We start from the raw sequence: 22022 nt of genomic DNA on the forward strand, positions 1-22022 counted from the left end.
ATAATTTTTCAACTGTATGCATTTATTATCGATTTTAAAAAATTATTCATAAATAAAAAAGTTATAATTACTTTTCATTTCACCAACTTTTGTATGTGTGCATACTTTACATGGCATAATCCGTGGTGGTCGTAAATTTTCTACAGAATAATTGAATCATTTTAACATATAAATCTTGAACAATAACTACAGTGCCTAGCTCATGAATTTCACATAATAATGACACGATTTCTAATTCACCTACAGTTCTATAATGATGCTTCCAAAATGTCCAAGAAAACACTAAAAAAAACTACATAAATACAAAGTGTTGCAGTTTTTCCAATAATCGAACACCGAGGTACGCGATCTCGGTTCCATAGCTTCCGTCACTACTTTACAATTGTGCAGTATTATCTTCGCTGAAATGTAGTTTTTGCGCGTCTCAGTTTCACTTTGTACATTCATATGTTTTTCGAGAGTTTGCAACTCTTATCCATTATCACGCTATATTTACACTAATATCTTTTATGTACACAAATATGAGACAGTACATACAGTATTTTTTGTCTTTGAGGCTCATTCTAAGTTGACAATATCAATATGCAAATAAAAACAAATATATATTTGCAAGAACTTTTAATGGATATTTGTTGTTCTATAACTTTTGTATTAAAGCGCATTGTTCTTAAAAATACATCGTTGATGTTCAATGATAAAAATAATAATTCATGATAGGCTGAGTGCGTATTTGAGGAAACCTTTTTACAAGATTTAACGTAAAAACAATTTTTTAAATGAATAACATGGAGCACTAAGAATTTATTATAATTTTATCAACAAATTAGCTTTTTAAAACATTAACAATAACATGATGAAACTAATTATTGTTGTTACTAGTTTGAATTTTAAAAAAGTCTCTGATAAAATACGTTGTGTTTAACACGTGTAATATGCATGTACCACGGAGCCTGGATAGTCTTTATATACCACGGTATATAAATACATTTTCATTGAAACGTCGAAGCTAAAACCCCATAATTTTTTTGGTCTTGCCATTACACTAAGTAATAATTATTTTTATTTTCGAAACATGAATTGAAAAATATTCGATTTAATTGGTTCTATGTATATATACATGCAGTAAAAAAGTAGATTATCTTAAATTAGTAATTACACATATCATTGCAGGCAATGATGGAATGCTCGTTTATGCGATTTGGTTTGACGTAGCGTTCTCATCCCAACCAAAATTTTTGAAAGGAATCACAATCACAGTGATTTCAAAATTTTTCTAATAAAATTTACATCGATCAACATAAGAGATAAACTATATAAGCGTAAGAAATTTTGGTATAAATGAAGAAAAATTATCTAATTCATTCAAACGGCAACAAATTTTACTTTCTAACATTTTACATTTTTATTTTATAAACAAATTACATATATTCGTTTACTAATAAAATTGAAATTAAATTTCGTTAAAAAATTGGCTCAATGATGATAAAATTAAAAAAAATACCTCATTTTAACACAAGTACTTTCGAAAATTCAGTATGCAAATATTGCAAATATAGCAATATTGTATTAAAATAATAGCTGTACAAGGCGACAACTCCTTATTTGTTTACGGCGTCACGGCTTCTTTTTCTAGGAATGTGATATTTGAATTAATTATAAAAAAGACGTACGACAGGTTGACGTATATTTTTTTTCTACATAAAAAGGAAAGTCACGAAGATAAGAGAAAATATTTCAGCTACAAAATTTCCAATAAAAGCAATAACATTATCACTTTTTGATAGGTATTCCAAAATTGGATTAAATACAATTAAAATACAACTAATGAAGTTTTCTAATATAGAACGAATTCAGAATTATGAGATCTAATGATTGAAAAATTCAACAAATGACTACAAACACACTCTCTCAGTGACAGTTTATCCTATGTATGTATTATCTACAGTAACTATTGAAATAGGAGCTATAATAAACTGCAATGTAAAAACTTTGAGATGTGCTATTTAAAACTATCTATTCGAGAAAGAGAGCCTTGAGTGACAAATTCTCAAGATTTAGATTATAATAATGTTATCCGGTGCAATTCCACGTGTGCATTGACTGTACACGAAAAAGCATAACGAAATAACACTTCAGCGTCAATGTTCCTTACTTATCTCTTCTTAATAAACAACAACAACAACAGTAATAACAAGAACAACAAAGAATATTGATAATACGCGAATTATCAGTATCGCATCGGTCAACGATTAAATAATAAAGAAGCCGACATAAGCAGTCTTTTTCCTTGTCTTACCATCAACAATTCTCCAACCACACGCAAATGAGCCGCCTATCAATCCAAAAGCAGCTCCCAACGGCGAATGCGCTCCAGTTCTTAATAAAAGCTCGGATAACTACGTGAACGATGACGCTGAGGAGTGAACGAAGATTGGTCAACGACGCCGTCGGCTGCCGTCAAACGGTGATGCATGAGATCAGCTGCTGACACAGCTGACTGTACTGCAATTGGTCCCCACTGATCCGCCTCATTTTGATGCCTTTGGCCTCCTTCTCCTCGTTTTCGCAAACCCTCAGCTCGATCTGCACGCCACCAGGATACTCCAAACTTAATCCGCCGCTACCGTCCAGTTCCTGGTTGGGCGAGAACAGGAAACCCGTGGGTGGCGCGTGAGCGTCGATTATCTGTTTCACGCGGCCAAGTATATCCTCGGAGTTCAGCTGGCTTGATTCTTCCGACAGCGGGACCTCGACTTCCGTGGGCACGGGAGTGCTGGCACCACTACTACCGTAACCCGGCCGGCCGATACCCCGAGTTATGCTCGGTCTCTGTGGGTCGCACGATTGCGAGATCACGAAGGTCGGCAGAGGGCTGTAATCCGACATACCCTCCAGCGAGTCCAGCGATGTCGACGGTGATGGGCTCTGGCCTACAAGCGTCACCTGGCCGCCTTGAGTATCCGTCACCGAAATCAACGGCGGTGGCGCCGGCACCTGGCCGAACACAAAGGGGATCTACTTTACATAATTTAACTCTAACAATGCAACAAAATCTGACGATCCTTTGAACGTCTGTTTTTAATTTTTAATATTCCGACCTTCGCATGCAATTTTCCTTTTTCAAAATAAAAAAACAAAAAAATCTGCCTGTGCACCTCGTAAAAAGGTGTTAAAAAATGTCAAGCATTGGTTTGTACAGCAAAAGATATTTACCCTTGGCACGTCAATGTGATGCTCCTCCTGGATCATGTCCAGTGCTGGACTGTTACTTGGCGAGTAGCTGTTGACAGGTGTGGTGGCTGGTGACCGGTGGTGCCTCATCGGACTCAAGTCCAGAGGTGTGGCGGGCTGTTGCGTCGGCGTGCCGTGGACTATGCTACCTTGGACCGGAGCTGTCGTTAATCCACTCAGACCTAAGAATTTAAACGCTCAGAATAAATCATCCATTGTTAATAAATTTCCCTACGGAGAAAATTCAATCCAAGTTACCTTGAGTAATAACAGCGATGCCTCGTTCGTGAACGGGTGAACTGGGTATGCTTGCGGGGCTGTGGGAAGGCGAGGCGAGTCTCTGTTGTAGTTGTTGGTACTCTTGCTGTAGTGCCTGAATACCTGGACCTTGAGGACCCGAGCCTTCCGAGGCTCGACGCACCGGTGAGTAGCGCTCGGTGGTCGTCGCGTGGGCGCTCGGCTCCTTGTACGATTCGCGCGAACCTGTTACCCAACAAACATTTTAGCATACGTATGCTCATTTGCGTTGTTGTTGTTGTTTTTGTTGTTGTTGTTTTATATTACATCCCTGCAAAGAACGTTACATGTGTCGCAAGAAAAATGTAGACTTTGAAAATTTGTTGATATGCATCGCAAATTTGTCACTGTTTTACAGATGAAGAAAATATCTCTTATGAAGTCGTGGGTGTTACAGTGCTGCAGTTATTCCAAGATTTCAGAAATTTTATGATTTTTAATATTACTTTTCATCGGTGTGTTATTTTCATGCCTCAATTGGCTTTTTTCTTAATTTTATAATAATTTCAGCCCTATTGCGTCGCGATCGCTTTTACGATGATAATATTTCGATTAACTCAAACAAATTAATAGTATTGAAATGGATATACATTAAAGCGTTACACGATACACGCACGTATTAAAAATACGCATTACGCAAGAAAACAAATATAATTATGAACAGTGTACTACTAACCAGCCTATATTGTAAATTTAACAGTAAATTTCATCATCAAAGTAAATTGAAACTTATGAATATCATTGGCATAAATTAGCGAAACAAATGAGAATTTTTATTCTTTATTAATAGACAAAATAAAGACTTGAATTAAGCGTATTCGCAAGTAAAACGGAGTATAGGTGTAAGTACAAGTCTAAGTTATGAACGAATAGCTTATTGGAAGCCTCTGACGTATCGCTTTCAATGATTTTCAGGCTCAAAACGTCGAAACAGTCTTCTTCTGACGACTCGTCAACTTTGGCAGTTGTAAAAAAAAGTGTACTACACATATACGTACACGACACATAAATAATACAATGCTATGTAGGTAAAAACATTTATAGCAAGCACATTTAGCGAGCAACATGATAGTGAGGTAATATAACAATGAAAAAATAGAAATAAAATAAATAAATACGAAAGTGAAAAGTAAAAAATAAAAAATAAATAAAAAACCAGCAAAAATAGAAAAACTAAGCTAAATAAAGCAAAAGAAACAGATAAAGTGCGATTTACCGGTACTGGAAAGATTGTAATAGGAGGTTTTCCGATGTATGGGCAGGGCCGAGCCCCCAGTGCCCTTCATGTGGCCCGGCAGCAACCTCGACGGCAGGTAAGATCGGTTCATCCTGCTTTCCACCTCCACGACCACCTCGGGGTTCAAAACTGTACTCATGCAGGCGGGCAAAGTAGGACGGGGCGACGGAAGGAAGGTAACATGGGGAACACCCATCGCGTTGCGGATGAGCAAACGAGCGGGCGGAAATGAGTGTCGGATTCGTCAATTGAGGCGGACGAGGTAAAAGTACACGCCGAGATATTGGTCCCGAGGTGGAGATGATTATTTAGAAGGCGAAGCCGATGCGTGTGCGTGTGTTGATTGGTTGGTTTAATTTTTTTTTTTCGTTTTTTTTTTTTTTTTTTTTCGGGTGTGCAGTGGACACAACAAAACCATGCAAAACCAAACAGAAAGAACAAAATAAAAAAAGGGTTCGGGACATAATTAAGAATTACTATTTTTTTTTTTTTTTTTTTTTTTTTTCTTATATCTTCGTTCTGTACAGTGAGTCATCACATCTCAGCCCTTTTTGTGACGTAAATCTTTTTTTTTATTATTTATTTGGGAGCGTGAAGCAATGAATTTCGGTCAAGTGACGCATGTAAATTCATTGGAAAAATTAAACTTAGCAGGGAAGTCCCTGATTTCGATCGATTCAAGCTCACAAATGGGATGATTGGAAAATTTATTTATCAACGTGCTGAAGTGTAATATCTCCCGTCAATGAGAATATTTTAGTTTGAGTATCAAAAGAGCAAAATGATTGGAAATTTTTTGAAACAACAAAACAAAATTCAACTAAATTTTAACTAAAACAATCCGTTGGATACACATCATATAATTAAATTAAACAGGTACAATAAAAAATAATAAAACTACGTATTGCAAAAAAAAAAAATTACAATCATAATAATACATAAATTTCGTAGTAATCGAAACAAATAATCACAATAAACGATACATTTAGCATACTATTTTTTCTACAAGGCATTAAAAAAAACGAAGATACGTGGTAAATAATAATATAAACAAGATCTTGATTAGCAGTGAGCGCGCAACCGTAGACACGTCACCGACAGTACACGTAAAACGTAAAAGGTATACCTGGACGTTGCATGACGGTAGTGAGACCTGTACGCCTTTGCCGCCTATCACTACCACTGCTTGAGGAGCTGCATGCACTGTTGTCACCACTATTTGTGCTACCAGGTGAAAGAGCTGGACTGCCAAGCTATTTGTTTAGTACACAAATTGTGACCAGTTTATTATTTTTAAATATTTAAAGACACGATTACAAAACTGACGGGGGGAAAAAAAAATACAACGAACTCACAGGCTGTAAGTGTTCTCTGCTGCCTGGCTGACTCCAGCTTCCATCATCCCCGTTACTGCTACCGTGTAATTGCTGATTGAACACGTACAAATTCGCTCCACCATCAGAGGCTCTTCTGCCAAAACTGCTTGCTGTAACACAATAACGATTTATTCAATATGTAAAGTTGAAAATAATTTTTCAAAACATCATTAAGTAGGTAAACCTACTTGCTCCCATAGCAGATGGTGGTTTTAACAAATACTGGTCTTTGATCTGGAAATTTTGTGGTGGTTGGTTCTGGACGAGAGGCAGATTGAGAGCTAAATTCGTATGCGGTAGCAAGGGTAACTCTGCATTCAATGGTTGGAGTAAATGAGGCGCATATCCTGGTGAATAGCCGTAATACCTGGTATACGGAACGCCCTGAGGCTGATGTGCCGCGTCACCTGGACCTACGGTATGACGGCGCGTTGCGTGGTATGGTTGATTGCTTGGCAGCTGAAGTCCACTTCGTTCCTCTGTTTCCCCACCTTCTGTTTCTCCAAACTGTGAAATGATGAATTCGTGAATTAAACAAAAACTTCAAGTTGCCGTTAAGTACTTTACTCATAAAAGTGTTTGACTCTCGAATGGGCTGCTTTAAATGATCTCCTTCGTTAAAGAGACTCGAACGTTTAATTGAAATAAATTGTTTGGCAGAGATAAGAATTGGTAAATGTCAGTGACGTTTTTTGAGTGATTTGTTATCGCGTCGTTCTTCAAAAATTATCGTGCACGTGATGGTAGCATTTATCTTTGAAGTGTCAATTAAAGGTACATTAAATTTTCCCATTAACTGACGTTTCGGCCAAACCACTCGTTGGTTTAACGTTGTATAAATTAATAAGTAATTTTTTAGCCATTAAAACTTTTTTGTTTCCAACCAGTCGGTCTAATGGACTTGTTTACGAGGGTCAACACTGTGGGTCAATTATTCTTTCTTTCTTTCTTTCTGATGATTAAAGAGTAAATTTTCACTGAACAATGATGCTAAGCTTTTTAGCACAAATATTTATAATCTATAAATAATTGTTACATTTATATTTATATATATATATGTATACGGTTTAAACAAAACAAGAAATACAATTAATCGAATGAACGTAAAAGATCTTGTCATGTGCTGCAAAGTTTGAGAAATCGTCAATCAAGCTTTTCTCGAAGAAATTTTTTCCCGAAATAATAAAGCCCTTACCTTTTCCAACTGATGTGAATCGTCGTCGGACACGTAACCAGCCGAAAAACTCTGTATACTGGGCACGCTCGTCACCGCGTTCTCCAGCTGGTCGACGAGTAGGTTGTATATCGCCGAGATGTGGTTGAAGGCGTTGCCCTGGACCGACTGGAGCAACGTGTCCAGATCGAGACCGGGCAGTGTGAGCATGCTTTCGATGACCAATTGGTTCAACGGCAAAGTTGACGCTGTCGTGTCGGGCATGTCGATGACACTCTCGACCGGTTGGCCGCCCCCATCGCCGCCCATCCACCTGTGCGCCAGGATCTGCGGTATGCTGTAACGCCGCTCTGGGTCTGGCACCAGCATGTGCTTTAACAGGTGCTCACAGTCTTGTGGGAACAAGAACTCGGACTTAGTTTTTTTTTTTTTTTTTTTTTTACCAATCAATTATTACTTTTGAGGCATTTTTTATGTATGTACCTTGAGACATGAAGAAGGGCACTCTGAATTTTCCCGAAAACACCGCTGACGTCAATAAATGCATGGTTGGCCCATTAAATGGTAAAGCTCCACAAACTAGTACGTACAGCACTACTCCTAAACTCTGCAGACCGTAAGCATTTTTTTTTTTTTTTTTTTAATTAAAAATATAGTTGAAAAAAATTCAGATTTTTATCTTTGTGGAAATTACAACGCTACCTACCCAGATATCTACTTTTGGACCGTCGTATTGTCTACCTTGGAAAATTTCTGGCGCGGCGTAGGGTGGTGAGCCACACCAAGTGGTCAAAAGTACTCCTGGCGTGTACTCGTTGCTAAAGCCAAAGTCAACTAGTTTCACGTTATTGTCTGCATCCAATAATACGTTCTCAGACTGAAAAATTGGGTAAATGAAAATTGGTGCAAAGTGAGCAACGGCAACAAAACAACAAAACCGTGTAAAAATGATCCGACACCTTAAGATCTCGATGAACAATTCCTTTTTTGTGCAGATAGGCTACTGCTTGTATTATTTGATGAAAAACTCTTCTCGCCTCTGGTTCCGACATTTTTCCGTTTTTCACCAAATAATCGAATATTTCACCACCCGATGCCAACTCCGTTACCAAGTATATCATTTTTTCCGTCTCCATCACCTGATACAGTCTAATTATATGCGGATGCCTCAGTCTCTTCATTATGCTCACTTCCCTAAATATTTTTGCCAAATTGTCTTCATCTAATTTCGTTTTGTCGATAATTTTTATGGCCACCTACAAAATACATTTTTTTTATTTAACGAACCATCAAACACATACTTGTCACGGCTTATAAAAATTAATTTTTACATTATCTAAATGTAAGTAAAATATTTTATTGCATATTATTGTGATCGCATAAAATGTTTAAAAAGTCATAATTAGCTCGTTTGAGAAAAAACAATTGCAGTCCAAGCTAGTTTTTACCTTCTCATCCAACCACGTATTTATAATTAAAGCTGGCCAAATACTATAAAATTTATCGTAATTTATATGATATAAGCAAAACGGCTGAGAACATCGAAAAAAAAATCTTAGGCAAAACTAGTCGTGCTTTCAGAGTAAAAAAATACTAATTATTGTTTACAGGAAAAAATTATGATTTTTAAGAAACGGTGCAAAGATAATTTACTGGTTGAAAATTACCGTGGGCAAGTTAGTTTATTTTCGTTTCTAGGTAAGACATCACACCTAATGGTAATGGCATCATTTGTACTCTTATCTATTACAAGTAGTACGAAAGCGCAGTGATACGAAGCATGAAAAATAAACAGTAATTTATAATGCCAAAAAAATGAAAAATATTGAGCACACATCCATGACAAACTCAATATAAAAGTATACAATTAAGGAGCAATTAAAAAAAAAAAAAAAAAAAAAAAAAGTACCACGTTTGTTTTTATCTTCGTACTTTACGACTTGATTTTTTTACCCAGAAATCCTAAGAAATTCCATTTGATACGGGATGATAAAATATCTATTGACTGCGAGTATTACTCGCAACGCCAGCGAAAGATAAAAATCTTGAAATTAAATATCGCTTCGGCACTGTAAAAAAAAAAAAAAAAATAAAAAAATAATAATAATTTAACGAATTTCTAAGAAAGTGATTTACCGCAGACGTCCTTTAGAAAACATTTGTACAAGATAGGAAGTGTGATGTTATTATTCGTACATGTACATGCGTAAATTCCATATTATTTAATTTAAAAAAATACTTGTATCGTATAAGATTATCGTATACATGTAACAGACGATCATGAGAGCGCCGCACATGTCAAGAGAGAAAAGATACAACACGTTAAGTAATATGTATCTAATAGATACAATTTACTGAGCGAAAATAAGAGAATCAGCATAGTTGAAAAGTTTAATTTTAATTAAAAGAATAAAATAAATGTAGCGGATCAGACACACATATTATACGTTCCCATCAAAGCACTAAATGAACGGGAAAGAAGAAAAAACCCAAGTGAGAGGAGGAAAATAAGAGATGCAAGAGAGGAAAGAAGAAAGACAAAGCCACATGATGAAAAAAAAAAAAAAAAAAAAAAAAAAGAAAAAAAAGAAAAAAAAGAGGCGATGAGCATATATTATATTTGTACAAGAGGTAGCCCTTTAAACGTCATCTATATACACATTATACATATATGTATATGCACAGAGACATACGAATCCCATCAGATCCCAGATGTTACCCTCCATATACACACAGCTCTCGTCTCTTTTACTTCACAGACGCACGCAAGCATCTACAACAACACGCTCCTCTTTCTCTTTTTTCCATCTCACGTACTTATATATAGTGTATGACGTAAAACTTGTGGATCATTCTATATACGTATGGACGTAAAACGAAATCATGCGTCAAATCAAATGTGCCAACGAAACGTACGTGTCAATCAATTTATTTACTTTTTTCCTCCCAATCCTGATTATCTAAACATTAGGAAAAAACTGCTCCGTAGGAGACGAGCCGAAGAATTTCCACGTACCTTCATAATGTACCTTTTAGTTGGAAAAGAGAGAAAAAGTACCTAATTGTAAAATACACAGAGATATTTTAGCACATGTAAGTACTCGCTAGGTCTCGTGATCTTACACACATTGCACACAAAAATTAACACGTAATTACACGTGTATGTCGTATTTAAATGCTTGCTGTACATTTGAAAAAACAGGTGACAGAGAGAAAGGCAAATAAGTATACACGATTACTCATACCTAGTTACACATCGATAGTACACAGTCATAAACAGTTTTACTACTTCTTTTCTTCTTAATTTTTCTTCCTTGCGCGGAAAAGAAGTGTTAATATTCTAAGACTATAGAGAATTAATAATTCAGATCTTGTCACTTTTTCTCTGGGCTTGGGGTAATAAACGTGGGATCTGGGTATACATATAGGTACTTTATCTGAGTGTAGCCAATACGACTTTACACCTTTCTCATGTACTGTAGGAGTGTAATAAGTATTGGTGGGCAAAGTGCGGATGGAATTCCACTTATTTTTCTAGCGAGATTTCCTATATTTGGTTGAATAACGTAAAGAGGCCGACAAAAATGTATCCACGTGCGAAGCGCGGAGAAAAATATAATTAAAGTACGTGCTACACGTACGACTGATCCTTTTGTTTTTTTTTCATAATTGTTTTTAATACTATATCCCGGTAAACATTGGTGATTCAGCAAGTTTTACACGATTTTCACGCCAAATTTTTGTTGTTGGTATGAAGTTCGGTAAAAATTGCGCGACTTTTACCACAGAACGGGTATACTTATTTTCGAGCGACCAACTCTCAGAGCACTCCAAGAGTAAGTATTTTTCTTTCTTTCTAGTATAAACTACCGTAATGAAAATAGAGAAAAGTACGTGCTCTCAGAGCGCAGTGAGGAAGCAGCTGTCGTTCGAAAACGTTATTAGTCAAACCTTGCGCGAGTATTTCGGAGCGAAACAAGATAATATTGTTAGAATTTTCATGAAACAATATTTTTTGGCAATTGTTAGAAAAAGTTGTGCAGTTAGCAGTACAAAAAAACCGTCCAAGTTTTGTACTTATAAATTGATAAAATATTACCAACTAATCCAAAATGGCTTGGACGTTTCTTTCCATCTTAACTGCTCCGTATAACAGCGAAGATGAATAAAAAATAAAAGAAATATATTTTAAAAGACCAAGGAGAAAATTGAATGTAGAATGAAACTTTGGCTTCTAACAGGTGTCGACTAATGCTTTTTATACAGTAAGCTGGAAGTGTAAGCACGGTTATTAAAAAGCAATTAGAATTTCGTAAACAGCCTACAACGCGAGAGATTTTCTTGAGGCTTACGGAAGAAACTGAAACACTCATCTGACGTAGATCTGTTGAAGGATCGATATATATATATATATATATATATATATATATATATATATACGGATTGGTACTTTTGAGGAACTTATTTCGACAAATTGGGTACTTTGGGGAAAAAAGCGGCAGTATGGGGAATTCCCCGAAGTGCCATTAACGATTTGGTCAATTTGGGGAAGTTCCCCGAAATGCTACATGGTATTTTGGGAAACTTTTTTTTAAGTGAGCAGTATTTAATTAATTCGTAAATTTTAATTAGGCTTGGATGTGTTAGGAGTTGAAAACAGATATTTACATTAAATGTAACTTAAAAATGTGTTTATCTTAATTTCTTTTACTACATACATGGTTTTTGATCCTATAGCATTTACAGCCAAAAAATTTTAAGGCACTGTTTTTTGTAACTGTCATTTAAACGCTATGGTTGTACGTTAGTCATCGGTAAAATCACAAAAACATGTAGTCATGCGCATTTATTGTATATCTAATCAGTCAAGTTTAATTAAAAGGACTCGCCAGTCCTTATTCATGTATGTATTGTATATGTTCGGTACATGGGGGGTGAGGGGAGGGTGGAGCCACTAGTCACTTTAACATTGAAGTTTATGGACTCTGAGGGGGGCTACGCCAATAAGAGCCACTTGAACTATTCTATTCCATAAGATTTAGCATATATTTTAGGGCAAAATGAGGGCAGAACCGGTCACGCACCTGGCGTATATACGTGTGAGTGCATTTATCACGTGTATATATTGGTTACTAAGTATTGGTTACCAATCGGTAACGTAATCATCGTTATCGGCAGTGTTGACACACGTATTCACAGTTCTATTCATGGATATGCAATACATCTATACGTCAGGACTGGCGGGGTGGCGAAGCCTGGCGCTTTCTGGATTCAGGTTTACGCCATAAATTTCTCATTTTTACGTTAAAAATCCAATTCATGTCTTCAGTTTGTTTATCTTAGCGTAATACATGGGCGTTAGTTCAATAGTACATTTACGACACGACTGATTATACACGACTTACCACTGGTTTCAGCCATAGAGATATTATAGATAGAGTAGGCAAGCCTGTAAGTGCAAGCGTTGACACGTTAAAAAGAGATGCAACATCGAGCTACCTTTCTATCTCTCTCTGTGGTCGCTACTGATTGCCTATGCCCACATATACGTAAAACATCTGTAGCCAATCAGCAGTGAGCACAGAGAGAGATAGAAAGGTAGCTCGATGTTGCATCTCTTTTTATCGTGTTAACGCTGCCACTTACAGAAGAATCGGTGGCTTGCCTACTCTATCTACAATATCTCTATGGTCTCAGCTCTTGTTGTATATACGTCAATAGCTAAAACGAATCGCGTGTATCGAAGATCGTGAGTACGCCTAAGTGTAAGTATTTCCTTTTTTGTAAAAATGCCATAAAACTAGTAGTGCATGATATAACTTGTGTAACTTCACAAATACTCTGACAACTTTTCAAGTAACTGTGCAAAGGTAAGCTTATTGTAGTATAAATACTATGTCCAAATCATTAAATAATTTTTAACATTATTATATAATATAGTGATGATCATGTTTCTATTGTTTTTTTAGTACAAAAATTAAAAAATTAAGAAAGACAATGACATCTAAGTGTTACATGAGAATAGATGATCTGTGTAAACACATTTTGATTGATGTACATTTAGGATTTGCAACCAGAAAAATTTGTAGTCAAGAATTTAGAATAACCGAACCTACAAAATTGGCTGTAGATAACGTTTTAGACTCTTTTGATCAGATGACTGATGATGATATCTGTGATAAAATAGTTAATATTTCTTTGGATTCAAACTATGGAGAATTATTTTATAAATTTCAGATTTCATCTTTAAAATCATTTAAAGATCATTTAAAACTCTACATTCACTTATTAAAGAATAGAGATCAAGTACGATTGGTAACATGTAATAGATTTCCACTTGATGATAACAAAGGCGTTCAAATAATTGCTAGTAAAAGTTTGAAACAAAATACAAAACTAGCCATAAAAGGCTATTGCACAAAATTGAGTATCCAAGAGGAAGAGGAGCTGATCAAGCGAAAAGTAGATTTTTCAATTTTCAAAAGTTGCATATCTAGTAGACCACTGCTTTTCTTGGGTCCTGCTGCTTTTGTTAATCATAGTTGCCAAGCCAATAGTATTTATGTCAGTCAGCAGGGCAAAAATATTATGATAACTACAAAATTTGACATTACCATAGGTCATGAAGTAACATGTTACTATAGTGATGATTATTTTGATCATAAAAATAAATCATGTCTGTGTTCCGAGTGTCAGAGCAGTAATGCAAGCCAATTGTCTCAACTTACAGGTATTATTTTAATTATTCTGCCCTTGTTAATGCCGCACCAAACTGTGCTCTACAGTATTTGATAACAAATAGTGTCGAATACTGCACAGTTTTTGATTGTTATCTTTATATTCCCCTGCTATCTTTACAAACTTGTGTATGCTATATATCGCATAAATGTTGTCTAGACGATTTTCCATCAGAAACTTTTTGTGATGCAAGTATCTGAGAGCAAGTTAAATTTTGATTAAAGCATTTATACGCATTTTATTGTTAATGATTGAAAATTAATAATATTTCAATATTCCAATGCCTGAAAAATTTTTTTAATTTGTGAAGTGAGCTAAGTCTATAATATTATCTGTTTTAAACATTAAAGTGTTTCTGTCAAACAGTTTTGTGACAATCAGTTAGTCAAACAAACTGTATATCGAATTATTCTAAATACTCTTATAAATCAGATGATATTTTGGACTATCTGAGTAGTAATATTTACGTGATTACTGTTATACATCTATTTTATTTTAAAGCATTTTAATCGTACTTCTTTACTATACACAAGTCATACTTAATAATAGATTGCTGTAGTCTTTCAATAGTTAATAATTTGGAATAGAATATACAATATACTCTTTTTATGCTTCCTAAAATTTCTGAGGATGCAACGCTTAAATAATTTAATTTACCATCCAACGTTAAAACAAGCTTTTCAGCTTGTCAATTTCAATTAACATTGACAAGACCTATAGAAAAAGCTATGTCACTAAGTTATCAGATAATTCTTATAGCAGAAAACGTGACTTATACCTCTGCATGGCACGTCGACCAATATACGCTTAGTAGGTACCGCTGACAGAGCTGTCTGTTGGAAGCAAGTTTCAATAGCTAAGTGGTACAAGTTGATAGGGTACAGTATAACCATGTAAAGAGTGTGATTTCATTTTCAAGTTTTTGGTGATTATTAAGTATTTCGAGGCTTATAAACGTTTGTAACGATGGAATGAGGTATTCACTAAGTAGAAACAAGAGTATTTTGGAAAATGTTACTTTATAAAGCCGAAATCAACGGCTGAGCGAGGCTATTCAAGTTCGTAAGAGCGAGAGAGAGAGTAGAGAGGGTCAGTTCTCATCTGTCAGTTCTGCTCGTCCCTGTCACTGTCTCACTTGCTCTTACGGGCTTGAACAGGCTCTGCTCGGCCGTAGATTTCAGTTTTACAAAGGAACTTTAGTTCCAAAATACTGTTAATTACACTTATTGAGCAGGTCATTTCATTGTTACGAATGCTTAAGGTAAATGTACCAATTGACGGAACATGTCCCAATTCACGAAACATGAAACTATACATGCTCTTTTACAACTAATATCACCAAAAATTATTTTTAAGCAATTCATAGTTAATTTTAATATTTTTAAACTGAAGAGGCTCGATTATTACATTCAATTCAAAGTAAAGTAAGTTTCTCTGTATAATGGTTTCATAATAGGGACATAATCAAATATAACCTTACTTATTTCGTTAACCGTATCATGAAACGAACTTTTAAAATGAACTTCAATTCCATTACAACTAACTAATTGGCATGAAATGCAATTGTATCGAAAGGAAATCGTATCATTTGAGCAACGTACTCCAAGTAACTTAAAAGTAGTACCCACAAATTACTTTATGAAGGAAGTTCCATAATTGGGACATGAAATATGAAACACTGGGACAAGCCTTTCGGTGTTTTTTCATAATAGAGACATATTAAATGTTTCAATTTTATTAGAAAAAAAACAGTCTATTTTGCATAAAAATAATGTAAAAAAATTATAATAAGTTACTTAAGTTAGAGCGATTTAAGAAAAACCAAAATCGCTAGAGTTAAAGCATGTCCCCTTTGTTAAAGACAATACAGAAAAAAAATGTTAAAATTTGTTTCATAATTGGTACTTTTACCTTATGTGCCATCAAGTACCTGATAATCACGAATAACTTGAAAACAAAACTACACGTTTTTCATGGTTATGCTGTACCACATAGCTATTGAAATTTTTACTCGTAAGATAACATGAGCGCTCTGCGCTACAGATACATATATTATTTTACTATTATAGTACTGTGTAATTCATCGTTTATCCTGTAAACAATTTCGTCAAGTACTGGGGTTAAAAGTGGATATGAGCTTTTCGCTTTAAGCGCAGTTCTGATACAGCGCCCCCACTGAGCAACTTGGGAACCATCGAACGATTGGTCGTTCTCGAAGAGGATAGTACTATACGAATTAGTTTCAGTACGATTGCGGAGAAGCGATTTTTGCAGCTTGGCCATCTGACGAGTAGAGCAGGAAGCAATTTAATATAGTGCTGTCCTTTTCTAGTACAACCAATTGTTCCCAAATTTCTCAGTATGGGGCGGCACTGTTTCGGAATTGCGCTCAAAGCGAATTATATTTCCTTGCGTGTCATGCTGAGTGTATATAAAAAGATTAGAACTTAAAATAAATTTTAATAGTATATTACTCACTTAAGGAGAAAAATAAGAATGTCTCCGATCGCAGGCAAATGATAAGCATGCGGTCTGAGGGATTCTTTGTTTTCTCCTGTGGGTTTTATACGATTTTTCACCAATCCTGCGCCGTGAGAAGGAAATTTCATTCCGCGAAGTGGGACGAAAATTTCTTTTTTCGGCGCAGTATGGTGAAAATATCATTTAAAAGATTAGGGTAACCTTTGTTGTTTAGGCCCTCCATGTGTGCATATCCCAAAATAAGTATTTGTAGTTATAAACATTCTATGAAACTTATACTTTGTATTAATACAGACTTACTTTTTAAGCATACAAATCAATTTTAGATATAAAACGTGTCACTTCCGAAGAGACCAATCATAATCAAATGTGGCAGAAAACATCAGAATCTGTAGTTGGCTTCAAGGGCTTCGGAACACATATATTCAGTTGTAAGTATACAATTTACTTTACATTAAGAGAACCTATGTATTAACATACGATTTTATTACCGTATTTAGGTTTATCATGTGATGCTATAAAAGTTATGAAAAGTGGGTTCGTCGATAAAACGTCATTGAAAAGTCAGATTTCTACCGTACCTGTAAGATCTACTTCGACTGATAGCCATCTCAATACATCAGGAAAAGAGGGTAATAATTATAATCCAACAATTGTGCTGCTTCATAAGGATGTTTATTTCTATTTTCTCATTTAAGTTTTGTAATGCTTGAATTTTATTTTATAATTCAGAAATCGATACATGGGATCGATTTAACTTTTTAACAGTAATCTATATTTTAACACTCAGTTTTTTCGACATTATTAAATATAGAAAGCAATTGATTATGTGAGTGTAACACTATTAAATTCCAAAACATTTTTCCATTGATGAACGTTATTTTTTTATTCACTACGCAACGTCAATATCTACAGTTTTTTTAGTTAATGTTTCTACACTATTTTGTTTGGTTAAGTCAAATTGAGTGTAAGAATATAGACTTGAAATTTTTTTACCATACATGTAAATATATTAATTTTTAATTATTAAAATTTAACTTGAATTCGCAGATAAATGGATTCTACTTTTCCCAGAAGTATTTTCTAAGGAACTAAGGGTTCTGATAACTCGTTTGACATTAGGTGAGTTCATTGGTACTGGATACTGAGTAAGCAATTGGAACCGTCTATATGGGAAAAACTTTTTTGATAACATTTAATTAATTTGGTGTTAACTAATGAAGCTCTATGATAATGTACTAACAAGTTCTTTATTTACTACAAATTTTTTGATAAATGAGATCTTTCAAAATATATTACTTTTTCGTAATTTGCAAACAAAATTGTATAAAGTTAAGATAAATGTATGAATTCAGACAAAAAACTTGTTTACACGACGTGATATCTTACAAAGATTTCCTGCAGACGATTTCAAACACTTTTTAAAATTTACTCTCTCATATAAAGTATCACACGTATGAGAAAACCGTCTAATTATTAAAAGTACTAAGGATTATTGACTATGTAAGATTATATACAGTTTCTTCCAAAGAAAATGTATAATCTAGTAAAGATGTTCATAAAATATAGTATAAAACTAAATTCACCGTTCTTACGCTAAACTAACTTATTTATTGTCTAATTAAATAATGCGTCCAATTATTTATTGTCTGTTTTATATTTATACGTTTGGTATTGTGAGTCATAAAGTATTAAAGTCATTCTGACTTATATTGTAAAAGAAATACTTTTTTTTGCAATGTCATTAATTTTACAGAAAACTGTAAGCAATGCACTAATGAGTGTATAGAAAAAAATGATATATTTCTCGAGATGCCGATACTTCACGAACTTCCTGTCCGCACCATACCTGTATTGCCAAAGTTTAAAAGTCGAAGTTGTTTCACGGAAAAGAGGAAAACTTTACCCATTGTTAAAAAAATTGAGAACTTTGATACAAATTCCCTGACGTCACAATATAAAATTTTTTATTTGAAAAAAAAAAAAAGTTTGAATAACCACATCAAGAAGAAAAAAAACATAAATGGTAACTTGCGCTATGGGTATAAGTTACGGCGTAAGCTTTCCGAATGGAGACACTAACTAATTTTTAACGCTGTTTTTCACAAAAATTTTGTAACATTTTATTTTTCAAACTTTCAGAAATGAAGAGAAACATTGACAATAAGGAATATGATAAAATGATAAAGGATTTTGTTAATGTAACCGAAAACGAACATCTGTCATCAACAAAAAATAATAAGCTAAAGAACAATCAATTGCAGTTAGAATTACTGCCAGTAAATATTGAAATTCAGCATTCTACTAAAAAAAAGTCACTCATACAGAGATCGGTTACACATCACAGTCCGACAATTAGTAATGATTATAGCGAAGTAAAAAAAGTCTCAAATAATTATACTATAACAAATGCAATACAAGCTGATAATAATAAACCTGACAACGGGATCAATCGTTTGGAGCAATTTATAACCGTTAAAAGTCTTATTGACAAATCAACACAAACTGATTTAAATGATATACATAAATACAACATAGATATGAATAATCTGATTGAAAAAACAATACTACTTGAATCTGAAATGAATTTTTACAAAACGTTTGTAGATATCATTGATAAATCTAATTTTGAAAAAGATAAAGTCATAGAAGAAGCTTTATTAAATGCAGAAGTTAAAGTAGACGCTATGAAGAAGAATTTAGATTATTCTAACTTAGTGATTACGGAACTAGAAATCCAACTGAAAAAGAAAACAACTAAAATTGATTTCCTGGAAAGTAAATATAAAGCGATATACGACGTTTTGAAAAATTATAGTGATAAACAAGTTAGTTTTTTGGATCAAGAACAATCACAATATAGATGGATAAATGGAAAAACAGAATTTTCAACTCATATTACAAAGCCTAATACCATGAACTTAAATAAATACGTATTAAATAGTTGTCCGTTAGACAAGAGTATGGACGTATGCTTTGACGAGCTTAACTATATAAATGACAGCTCCACTAGTAAAGACACAAACATTTTTAATTTTGCACCGCCAACTAAGGAGCTTACACTGATAGCAAAGTCAGGAAAAGCTAAAGATTCATTAAAAATTCCAGCAATGCATACCACAGCATCTATACTTCCTCAAACTAACCCCAAGCACACTGCTGATAATGAGTCATTACCACCTACTCGTTCGCATTGTGGTACATCTTATACAGCTTTTCAAAGTAAAAGTCTTGGGACCTCCAAATCTTATTTGAAAATCACTTCTGTAAATAAGAAAAGTGGTATGTACAAAAACGCTATAATACTTTTGTTGCAGACCTTAATGTTTTTACAGTACTTTCAAATAACTATTCTTCAAAAATACAATTAAACTATGAAAATCTAGTTTTAATTCTGTCAATCATTAGATTGATGGGAAAGTGCACTATTCTTGTAATGTTTTGTAAAAAACGTAACGTCTATGCTAGTTTTTTAGAAAATGATAAAAATTTTAACGATACATGCTTCTCATCAATGTGAGTTAAATAGAATTTTAAGCAAAGAGCGTTGAGGCGTTGGTAGTCACGCAAAGTAATACTCCTTAAATAATAAGCTGAATTTTAGCTTCATAATTAAATTCTACGGCTGGTTAAGAAAGCAAACAATAATTGATGGAAAGTATTTTATAAAAAATAGTTTTTTTAAACTCTTGGGCTTAGTGCTGTTCATGCGTTTTACATAAATCAGACGTCACTTACGTAAACTATAAACATACATGAAAAAGTTTTTTGATATTTTCCTTTTAGCTGCAATCAATAATATAAACGATTTTATAAAGAAAATTTATTTCAACAAATTTCGACCGATGGCACTAAACTTTAATTTTAGGAAAAAATTTTGCATACACGATATTGCAATGTTAATACAGACTTACTTTTTAAGCATACAAATCAATTTTAGATATAAAACGTATCACTTCCGAAGAGACCAATCATAAACAAATGTGTCAGGAAACATCAGAATCTGTATTTGGCTTCAAGGGCTTCGAAACACATATATTCAGTTGTAAGTATACAATTTACTTCACATTAAGAGAACCTATGTATTAACATACGATTTTATTACCGTATTAAGGTTTATCATGTGATGCTATAGAAGTCATGAAAAGTGGGTTCGTTGATAAAACGTCATTGAAAAGTCAGACTTCCACCGTACCTGTAAGATCTACTTCGACTGATAGCCATCTCAATACATCAGGAAAAAAGGGTAATAATTATAATCCTAGTGGTCGTGGTGGCGCAACGGTAGAGATGCAGTTCCGTCGATCTCCGAGGTTAAGCTGCATTCGGCGCGGTTAGTACTTGGATGGGTGACCGCTTGGTCACCATTCGAGTCTCGCCGTTTCGCCTGTGCTCTTGATTCTCGAAGGTCGATTAACTGTTTCTCTGACGCTTCGTCTACGTGATCATAGGTGTGACTGAGTTGGTCCAGATGTTTATGTATGTATATGTATATAAACATCTGGTCATAACTCAGGTGCACCGGTGGCTAGTTAACACTATGCTTGTGTAAAAAAATGCCATGTCTGAGCCTACGGGCGATGATGAATGAAAGAAAAAAAAATTATAATTCTACAATTGTGCTGCTTCATAAGGATGTTTATTTCTATTTTCTTATTAAAGTCTTTTAATGTTTGGTTTTTGTTTCATAATTCACAAATAAATACGTGGGATCGATTCAACTTTTAAATCAAAAACCTTATTTTTAAATTAAATTTCTTTTGTCACTATTAAAAAATGAATTTCATGAAGTTGTTATGAAACTTACAATTTTTGGAACATATTTTTATAAAAAAAATTAGTTTTTTCTTATTACGTTATTAAGGGCAGTTTCGTGAAAACGAATGTTTCCACCCTATCTATAATGTCACTTTGATTTTTTCCCCTTATAAAATCATTTAATAAATAATTATCTATTTCATGAGGAAAAAAGTTGTTGTACATTATTGACACTCTTAAGGATAATTAAAGCCCAGACTTGGCGAGATTGGGTATGAACGCATATTCAGATGTTAAATAAACGACGTGTAAACTGATTTTTCGTCCATCGCTTCTATGTTGTTATAAATTTCACTAAAATAAGCCTTTATATATATATTTTACAGAATCAAGTATGTGCGAAAATTTGGTTTTTGTTAATCAATCGCATTAAAAAAAGTTTATTTGAAAAATAACACCACTTGCAATGGATATTTTTTTTTGTTAACATTAGATTAATTTTAGCATAATCCATCGTAGTTTGGGGAAGAAAGACAAAAAATCGAATTATGCGTCGTTGATTTGATATCTGATTTTACGTCTTTCCTCTTTAATTTTAAATTAATTTCTTCGAGTTTAGGTTTGAATTATTCTCAGCCATGTTAAGAATGGGCAACAACTCCTTTTTTTATCATAAGAAAGCTAGTTATTGAATAAATAATCCTATAAGATTAAAAAATCAAATTGACTT

The 22022-nt window shown here is 34.1% G+C and overlaps 1 protein-coding gene across 1 annotated transcript in view; it reads right to left on the reverse strand.

The window, feature by feature from the left end:
- Positions 1–906: 906 nt before the first annotated feature.
- Positions 907–22022, reverse strand: part of LOC106640047 (serine/threonine-protein kinase SIK3) — a 61658-nt gene continuing 40542 nt past the window's right edge. Inside the window, exons 3-13 of the mRNA XM_014353929.2 lie at positions 8275–8571; positions 8022–8192; positions 7799–7922; positions 7337–7707; positions 6330–6648; positions 6121–6251; positions 5892–6018; positions 4745–4894; positions 3490–3714; positions 3214–3413; positions 907–3015 (exon numbers count right to left, since the gene is read on the reverse strand). Of these exons, the coding sequence (XP_014209415.2) occupies positions 2458–3015; positions 3214–3413; positions 3490–3714; positions 4745–4894; positions 5892–6018; positions 6121–6251; positions 6330–6648; positions 7337–7707; positions 7799–7922; positions 8022–8192; positions 8275–8571 (2673 nt within the window). The 3' untranslated portion in view covers positions 907–2457. The remainder of the gene's footprint in view (positions 3016–3213; positions 3414–3489; positions 3715–4744; positions 4895–5891; positions 6019–6120; positions 6252–6329; positions 6649–7336; positions 7708–7798; positions 7923–8021; positions 8193–8274; positions 8572–22022) is intronic.

The sequence above is a fragment of the Copidosoma floridanum genome, unplaced genomic scaffold (genome assembly GCF_036245765.1).
Source record: "Copidosoma floridanum isolate Cflo_tuat_1 unplaced genomic scaffold, Cflo_Japanese_pri ptg000020l, whole genome shotgun sequence".
NCBI classification, from domain to species: domain Eukaryota; kingdom Metazoa; phylum Arthropoda; class Insecta; order Hymenoptera; family Encyrtidae; genus Copidosoma; species Copidosoma floridanum.